The sequence below is a fragment of the Lactuca serriola genome, chromosome 4 (assembly GCF_051521515.1).
Source record: "Lactuca serriola cultivar US96UC23 chromosome 4, Lser_US96UC23_V15, whole genome shotgun sequence".
Classification (NCBI taxonomy): domain Eukaryota; kingdom Viridiplantae; phylum Streptophyta; class Magnoliopsida; order Asterales; family Asteraceae; genus Lactuca; species Lactuca serriola.
In genome coordinates this window covers 361,515,673-361,524,905 of record NC_136411.1, presented here as the reverse complement: position 1 = coordinate 361,524,905, position 9,233 = coordinate 361,515,673, and the positions used below count along the sequence as shown (strand labels likewise).

Genomic DNA, 9,233 nt, shown 5'->3' with positions numbered 1-9,233 from the left:
GTATGTTGAAGATTAAAGATGAAAGTTGATAGGAAAGAAAAAAACTGAATAATGAATTTAAACAAAATGTGAAGTAACAAGCGGCCATAACCATAATGAACAAAAGTTTTGAAAGGGGTTGTAATGAATTTATAACAAACACCAGGGTGTCATCTGTAATATCAATTGAGTAGCTTGTAAGTTTGTAACTTGTAAACTGTTTAAAGTTTAAACAGACCTAATTCCGATCAAAGGGGAATGAGTACACTGTGCACTTGGTGTCATTTAGAATTATCAGCCATATCTCTGCCACCATTGATCTCTCGTCACAGTATTGTAAAGCTTTCAGACCTTCACGGAGCCAACAACCGGAATCGGATCCTGTGGTGGCCAAGAACACAGTTCGTAAGCTTCTCCGTCGCGCTTCAACCAATCCCTCTTCTTCTCACGGCTGTCTTTACATTAATGGCCGATACTCATTCCAGGTGAGTATAACAGTTAAGCAAATATCATCTACATATGATCGATACAGGTTATCATGTATGTATTGATGTGTGGATTGGTGTACACACATTTCGATAATTTCTAGGGCATTATGATCTTTTAACTTATCAACTCTTCGTACTTTCCTTTCTTATTGCAGTGGTGATGCTGAACTCAGTTCTGTTGATCGGAATTTTACTGAGATCGTAGTTGTGCGTCATGGTGAAACGGAGTGGAATGCCGAGAAAAGAATCCAGGTTTTATCGAACTTCTAACTTGGATGTAATTGTTTAATAGTTAGTGATCAATTAGTAACTTTCCCCTTTTAATTGATACATAGTTGTTTATGACCAGTATGCCTCTAGTAATCTGATCTCCTTGCAAATACCTACTCTGTTAATCCATCACAAAATGTAGTGTGATGAGGTCCTAATTTTTGTTCCCCTGTGCTAAGTATCTTTCATACATGTATACATACTTATGTGTAAATACATAAACCACATCTTCATTTGATTATTGAGCAAATTGAGCAAATCAATCATCTTTTAAGTGAAGTCATTTGTTAATTAAGCTTTGGAAAGAATAGAACAGAGTCTAACATTACTTGATGAACCTTTTCCTATAGTCTTTCATGGCTCTTCTAAGAATTTTCATTCTTTACGTTGACCAGGGACACTTAGATATTGACCTAAATGATGTTGGGAGACAACAAGCAGTTGCAGTAAGTTACATCTTATAATGTGAACATGCATCATTCTATTACTATTTATTTACATAACGCTTTTAGTTTTTACTAACTTTTTTTGTTAAATTAAAAATCTTATTATCTTAAAGGTGGCTGAAAGATTAAGTGGAGAATCCAAAATCTCTGCCATATATTCTTCAGACCTGAAAAGAGCTCTTGAAACTGCTGAAACAATAGCAAACAGATGTGGTGGGCTTCAGGTATGATTCCAAATTTCTAATTCCCACTTATAAATTCTTCACATACTTTTTAAAATCATTCAAAAAACCATTTTTCACAACTAAACTATTTTATTTTAGGTTATTCAAGATGAAACCCTTAGAGAGAGACATTTAGGTGATCTTCAAGGTCTTGTATATAGTGAAGCACCAAAAATTAAAACCAAAGCATACGAAGCTCTTCAGTCTCGACACACTAACGTTGAAATTCCTGTAAGTACACTTCATTTGTGAAAATAAAAATAAAAATAAAACACATTAATGTAAATATATTGCTATTATGGGTAAAGAAATGTAAAAAAAAATAAATTACATTGTCTATATTGGTAAAAAGAGTAAAGTATGTTTCTATTTTTAGCAATTTTCCCTTTTAATCTATTATTTGTACAGGGTGGTGGTGAAAGTCTAGATCAACTCTATAAACGTTGCACATCTTCATTACAAACAATTGCTAGCAAACACCGAGGTAATAAATTATAAAACGAGAAACCACAGGGACCATTTTTGCAATTTTGTGTATATATTAATTACCGAATATGGTTTGTGAGTGGAAGTTTTACTATTCATTTTGATTTTTTACTTTTTCCAGACCAAAAATGGCTAAATCCAGATCACATTACAACTTTTACAACATATAATATAAGACACAATATAAACATCTCTCTGGAAATTTTGAACAGTTTTCAAAGTTAAATTGTTGGTATTTTATAAGTTGCGATTTTGGTCCCTTACTATATTTTAAAGTTACGTTTTTTGTCCCTTACATAATTTCTTTTTATAGATTTCATTTTTATTAATTGCAAAGGAGTTCTCTACCACAATGTACGGGGTGAATTAAACACTAGTTTATATCAAATTACAAATTTGGTGCGTGTGCTTTGCTCAGATTTCCAAGTTAGGTCCAAAATTTTGAAATCTTTGCAATAATCGTCCTTAAGTTTGCATTTGGTTGCGGATATAGTCCCTCCAACAACCAAATACAAGTCTTCAAAGAAATAAAGTCCATGGGCTAAATACACTATTTAATGTAAGCTTAAGGAAGATCTCAAAAAATGGACCAAACTTGTGATTTTGTGTAAAGTACAAGGACCAAACTTGTAACTTATATATAATATATTTTATTTTGACAGGAGAGAGGGTGGTGGTGGTGACACATGGCGGTGTGATCCGGGCACTTCACCAGCGGGCTTATACAGGAAGCGGGCAGCGGGCAGGAAGGATACTGAATGTTTCGGTCAGTGTTCTTCACTTATCAGATCCTGACCGATGGGTGATCAAGTCATGGGGGGATGTGAGTCATCTTAATGGGGCTGGGTATTTGGATTCGGGTTTTGGTGGTGATAGAACTTCGGGGTAGTTTTGTCATTTTCTACATTGAATATTTTAATCATGAATAATAGATTGATTTACAATATTAAAAAATTTTAAAATCTTGGAATTATTGGAACGAATTAATGTTTGAAATTGATTTGTGTGTGATCCCATTAGTTGGGGGAATAATGATTTGGTTGAAAGAAATTAGGTCGACATTGACCTTCGCACATGGTTACATATGGATATGACTTGGACTATTCTCGTGCTTTAGTGTCAGAAGTTTTCCCAAAATGCATTAATATATTTTAGCTGTAATTTTATAAAAAAGTTTTTTTTTTTTATTTATCAATATGTTTTTTTTAAAGATAAGAGAAAGAGCTTATAAAATCCTGAATCCATTTTGTTCCTTAGTGATTCTTTGTAACACTTTCCTGATTTGGGACTTAAATGAGTCAAGGAGTGTTGTGAGATTAGGAAAATATCTTTGAGTTGTAAAAGTATTGCATGTAGTTATCCACTAATAGACTTGCTTTTTCTAAAGCCTTGTTCTAGTGATTGTGAGATTTTATCAAGTAAACTAACTCCTTGGATCATTTTCTTTAAAATTGAATTCAAATGTTACTGAGGTGCATCCATAACTAACTTGTCTTTCTAACTTATACTCCAACACCTTCTCATAAAAACTATTTGTTTGGATTGCATGACCTCGTTGAATTGACGTGTAACATTTCATCCTTTTATCAACACTTTGGCATCATCAACGTGTTGTTTTGGTTACACACTGTATTTTTAGCATTATAAAATAAAAGTTACAAAAAATAATAAATTAACCAATAATGTAGTAACATTTTTATAAAAAAGTAGAAAAGATTACAAATTTGGTCAATGTGGTTTACTCTTTGGTTTCCGTGGAATGACTTTTAAAACTATGGATATGGTATTTTCGGCCTAACTTTATTGTGGATTTGGTCTGTGGAGATGACTTCCGTTAAATCTCATCCGCTAAAACACCCCATGAGCCTTATGTGAGGGAAAATTGTCTTTTCATCTTTGTCGCCGTTATGGGAACACAATAATGCCTATAGTCACGCTTATACCTCTTAGGTTTTAGTTGGCCTTTCATTTTCTTTCTCATACATTCTTATCCTTAAACCATATAAAACCCTCACTCTAAATAGCATTCTAGATCATCACAACCACATTTGTTTAAAGATGGTTTTTCAAATGTAGACAATTCGACCACTAAGACAATATTTTGATACGAGAGCCACATATGGTTAGTTCTTTAGTCTTTTATTAATGAGTTGATTATCAATAAAAAATGAAAAAAATGATTGTAGTAAGGAAAGTTACTAATTTCCTTTTTCTTTTTTGTATTTTGTCTTGACAAAGAAGCAAATCTTTACATGTTTTCTATAGAGCTTCATGGTGGGAAATTCACAATATTATGAGGATAGACAACTTAGGTACATTGATGTAACACATCTTCCGATTCTCTGTATATAATTCTTGTTAGTGCAAAAAAATTAATAATAATAATAAAATAGTTAAAATAAATACATTTATTAACTATTATGATTTATAAGTCAAGGGGGGTGTTGTGTCATTTTTCAAAAGTTGATTTGAAGAAAGAATTAAAGCTGGGGTGGGTTCCATTTGCATGGAAAATATAACTCCCGATTTTCAGGTAAATTTCTTAAATATAAAGTCTTAATTGATTTTGTGAGTTGGCCTAGTACGCTGGGCGTAATTATGGTACATTGGGCGTACCATGACGAAACTTGGACACGAGGCTTTCCTCCTAGTACGCTGGGCGTACATGAGCCAGAGGCAAACCCTAAATTTTAGAGTTTGAACCCTATTTAAGCACCTTATGCCCCATGGTTTCTCTCATTACCATCCTTCATTGTCCCCAAAGCATTATCTCGAAACCCTAATCCCTTTTTAGAGAATTTGAGCCTTGTATGTTTGTTTTGGTGTGTTGGTGCATCTTGAAGAAGAAGAACTCATTGGAGGAGGATTAGTTTGCTTGGAGCTTGTAAATCTAACACTCTCTTCATATTGGCAAGCTTCTGGAGGTATAAAGCTTCAAACTTTATGACTCCTTAGCTTAGATCTAGATTTGAGATTTTATTTGGTATGTTTTGGTCCCTTGGTTTGGTTCTTGTGAGTAGAAGTTACTCTAGAACTTGTATTGGTCATTTCTTGGCATTTTTGGAGTTGTAGAATCATAAAAATGACATCTTTATGGGTTAAGCTCAACCATGCATGAAATAATGGTCTTAATATGAAGTTAGAGTGTTAGAAATGCATGTTGGTCCTCTTTGAGCCATGCACATGCATCAAGTTGATGACTTTATCGTTTAAGACGTTTCCCTTGAGCAAGAGCTGTGTTTTGGATGTCTGTACTTAAGCATTAAGTGCTTAATAAGAGTTTTTGCATTTTCAGTATGCGGGGGGTACAAAGGTGTACACTCAGCGTAGCACGATTGAGCCCTGATTCCCTTTCGATGTGAAGCTTGTACACGGGACATAACTAGTGGTACGCGGTCCGTACTCACTGGAACCCTTATTGGGCCATTTCTTAGACTTTAGGACTTTTAGGATTGGGCAATGGTTTGTTGCGCCTAGGGTAGGAAGGGTAAAAGGGGATTTTAACCTTTATAAGAGGGATTGCGATTTAGGATTGTAGTTGTGTTTATTACCCTACTTATTTATTAGAGTTAGTTCGAATGTGTTAAGTTGAGGAGCCATTGTAGTAGCAGCCTGTGAGTGTGTGTGTGTATCATTTGATTGAGGCGAGTCTTTTGAAAATGTTTTGGCAGGTCGAAGGCACAAATACAAGCCCATTGATTATTGTTATTGGAATGCTAGCTGCATGTGTGACTCTTGCATGTATTTTATGTGTTTGCATGTATACTGGGTGGGGCCCGATGTCAGGTGAGGCCCATTGTATGTTATTGACAGATTTGGACTGGGCGGGGCCTAATGTCGGGCGAGGTGTAACACCCAATTTCGAGTTGTTTCATAATTCGGGGTCGTGACCTGAAGATCAAGTATCACAAGGCTTCAGGTTGTAGGAAAGAGAGGTTTAGACCTATTTGGATGTGGGTAATGTATATTATGTGATCCAAGAATTCGACTTGTGCTTTGGAGTCAAAGGGTAAAATGAGAAAAATGGTGATTCAGTCTTATTTTATGAATTAAGGATTTTAGTTTGATGTGTTTTAAGTCAAAATAAATTAGATGGGGGTTGTAGAGGTCCTCAATACCTTTCCATGGATATAAATATCATCGAAAATGGAGTTGGAACGGAGAAGTTATGACCGTTAGAAGTTAAGAAGGTTTTGGACTTAATCTAGTACGCTGAGCGTATGAGAAATATGGAGGGCGTACTAGGGCATCCCTGGTACACTGCGCGTACCAGGAGTATGTTGGGCATACACGATCAGTGCCCAAACCCTATTTTCATGGTTTGAGCCATATTCGATGGGTCCAATTTTAACAATAGGATCTACAACATTTGCATGGTCACCCCTTACGAGGACAAAGAGTATGTTCTCGACAAGGAGCTAAAGGAGGTTAATGAACACTGCCACTCCCGAAGAAATTGTTGCTTACGAAACTCATGAGCGAGATGCTACGAAGGTTCATGGCATCATGCTCGCAACAATGACTGCGGAACTCCAAAATTCCTACGAGGACTACTATACCTACGAGATGCACCAAGATTTGATGGAAATGTACCATCAAAGTGCCAGGCAGGAACGGTATGAGATCATCGTTGCGATGATCACTACCAAAATGAAGGATGGAGTGTCCATCACGGCTCACTTGCAAAAAATGCAGAGATATGTGGACCACTTACTGAAGTTGAATGTCAACTTTGATAAGGAGCTACCCATAGATATTATTCTACACTCCTTACCTCCTTGCTACGACCAGTTTCGTATGACCTGCCACATGAACAAGGAGGAGGTCACTCTTAGCAAGCTTCAAGGCCTGCTAAGGACTGCTGAGAGTAGTCTGAAAGGAAAATCTATTGCATCTACTCCTACTACTGCTGCCCCTGTCTTGGCTATTGGGAAAGGAAAAGGAAAGAAGAGGAGGTCTCCTTCTAAGAGCTACAAGGGAAAGTCTCACGATGGTACCTCTTCTAGTGGAACCAAAGATGGTCATGCTGCTCCCTCTTCTAACCTAAAGGATGGAGAGTGCTACCACTGCCATGAGAAAGGGCATTGGAAAGCTCATGAGATGTGGACAGGGAAAGCTCCCTCTTTGGCACATATCAAGGTTTGGGGTTGCGAGGCTTTCATAAGACGAGAGACTCACGACAAGGTCGAACCTCGTAGTGAACGCTGTATTTTCATTGGCTATCCGCAAAAGTCCTTTGGATATCTCTTCTATAGACCAAATGACAATGTTGTCTTCGTTTTGAGGAGAGGGGTTTTCCGAGAGTGAGAACTCATATGCCAAGAGGACAGTGGGAGGCAAATTGATCTTGAAGAGCTTAAAGAATCAAACAATGAAGGAACCTCTATCACTGGTGCTCAACCCGAGGAGGAAACTCCTGTTGAACCGATTGGCGAATCCTTACCTCTTAGAGGTTCCAGTAGAGTTAGTGTTCCACCCGTATTATATGGTTTTCATATAACTGCTGAGGGTGATACATTTATTAGTGATAGCACACTAATCAATTTGGATGAACCTAACAACTACAAGGAAGCCATGGCAGGCCCGAAGTCTGCAAAATGGAAAAAGACTATGGACAGTGAGATTCAGTCCATGTATGGCAATCAAGTTTGGAACTTGGTTGACAATGTACTAGGTCGTAAGACGGTCGGGTGCAAATGGATCTTCAAGAAGAAGACAGACATGGATGGGAAAGTACACACGTATAAGGCGCGATTGGTTGCGAAGGGCTTTACTCAAACTACTGGAGTTGACTATGATGAGACGTTCTCACCAGTTGCAAAGATCAAATCTATAAGGGTTATGCTAGCCATAACTGCGTTTCGTGATTATGAAATATGGCATATGGATGTCAAAACCGCTTTCTATAATAGGATGTTGGCTGAAGATGTTTACATGAGTCAGCCAGAGGGTTTTGTCAGTGCAGAGCACCCTAATAGAGTGTGTAAGTTTGAGAAATCCATTTATGGATTGAAAAAAAATCTCGCAGATGGAATCTATGTTACGATGAGAAAGTTAAAGATTTTGGCTTTTCAAGAAGCAAGGATGAGTCCCGTGTATATGTCAAATCCAGTGGGAGTATAGTTAGCTTTCTTGTTTTGTATGTGGATGACATACTGCTCCTAGGAAACGACGTCCCAATCTTGCAGGAGGTTAAGTCTTGAATTGGGAGGTGCTTTTCTATGAAGGACCTCGGAGAAGCTAATTATATTCTTGGGATAAGGATATTGAGAAATAGGAGTAAATGACTAATAAGACTTAGTCAAAGTACTTACTTGGATAAAGTGTTAAAACGTTCTAGCATGGAGAATTCCAAGAAGGAGGAGTTACCAATCCAAAGCAATACCAAGTTTAGTAAGACTCAAAGCTCGAGTACTAATGTCGAGATAGCAGAGATGATCAGAGTACCTTATGCTTCCGCAGTTGGCTCAATCATGTATGCTATGACATGTACTCGCCCTGATGTGACCTTCGCTTTGAGCATGGTCAACAGATATCAAGGGAACCATGGTAGAGTGCATTGGATCATAGTAAAGAATATTGTTAAGTACCTTCGGAGGACTAAGGAATGGTTTCTTATCCTCGGTGGGAGTGATGACTTGAGAGTGCGAGGGTATAGTGACGCTAGTTTTCAGACTGACCGGGATAATTTCTACTCGCAGTCGGGCTGGGTCTTTACCCTGAACGGAGGAGTAGTGACTTGGAAAAGTTCCAAGCAGGAGACCGTAGCTGATTCAACGTGCGAATCAAAGTACATAACAACGAGCGAAGCGTTAAAGGAGGCAATATGGATAAAGAACTTCATCGGAGACATTGGGGTTGTACCGACCATAAAGGAGCCTATGGATATTTTCTGTGATAAAAAATGTGCGGTTTCCTTAACCAAGGAACCGAGGGATCATGGCAGATCCAGGCATATCGACAGGAAATACCATTTCTTTAGACATTGGGTAGAAGAGGGACTCCTCGTGGTTAAGAGGGTATCGTCAGAAGAGAACCCGACAGATCCCCTTATGAAGGGACTGAGTAGGGTGAAGCACTTGCAGCATGCTAGGAGCATTGGGCTGAAGGACGATATTAGTTTTAGTCATTAGATAGCTTTTAGAAAATTGTAATAGATAAATTTTAATTGACATTTTGATGATTAAATAAAGGTGTTTTATTTATAAGTAATTTTACTGTCTTGTGTCAATTATTTACTATTGTTTCACTTTGCACGTTTTGACTTCCTAAATAATAAGATGATTTAAACTATCCACAGTCGATCATACGTTGGAAGTAAGTATGAAAGAAGACTTTCA

General features: G+C 37.4%; 1 protein-coding gene across 2 annotated transcripts; it reads left to right on the top strand.

The window, feature by feature from the left end:
• The first annotated feature begins 89 nt into the window (after positions 1-89).
• Positions 90-2,889, top strand: LOC145097629 (Phosphoglycerate mutase family protein). Of its 2 annotated transcripts, XM_079035233.1 has the most exons (8): positions 90-464; positions 623-719; positions 1,133-1,183; positions 1,297-1,407; positions 1,507-1,638; positions 1,816-1,891; positions 2,207-2,292; positions 2,556-2,717. In XM_079035233.1, the coding sequence occupies exons 1-8, from the start codon at positions 238-240 to the stop codon at positions 2,574-2,576; spliced, it is 801 nt and encodes a 266-aa protein (XP_078891359.1). In that variant the 5' UTR covers positions 90-237; the 3' UTR covers positions 2,577-2,717. The 2 variants fall into 2 exon arrangements, with proteins under 2 accessions (XP_078891359.1, XP_078891358.1); XM_079035232.1 differs by lacking the exon at positions 2,207-2,292 and having other exon boundaries at positions 197-464; positions 2,556-2,889.
• The last annotated feature ends 6,344 nt before the right edge of the window (positions 2,890-9,233 follow it).

Coding starts and splice junctions, on each gene's coding strand:
- LOC145097629 (XM_079035232.1), top strand. CDS start 238: ATGAGTACACTGTGCACTTGGTGTCATTTAGAATTATCAGCCATATCT. Junction 465..622: donor ATGGCCGATACTCATTCCAG/GTGAGTATAACA, acceptor TTCTTATTGCAG/TGGTGATGCTGAACTCAGTT. Junction 1,184..1,296: donor GGAGACAACAAGCAGTTGCA/GTAAGTTACATC, acceptor ATTATCTTAAAG/GTGGCTGAAAGATTAAGTGG.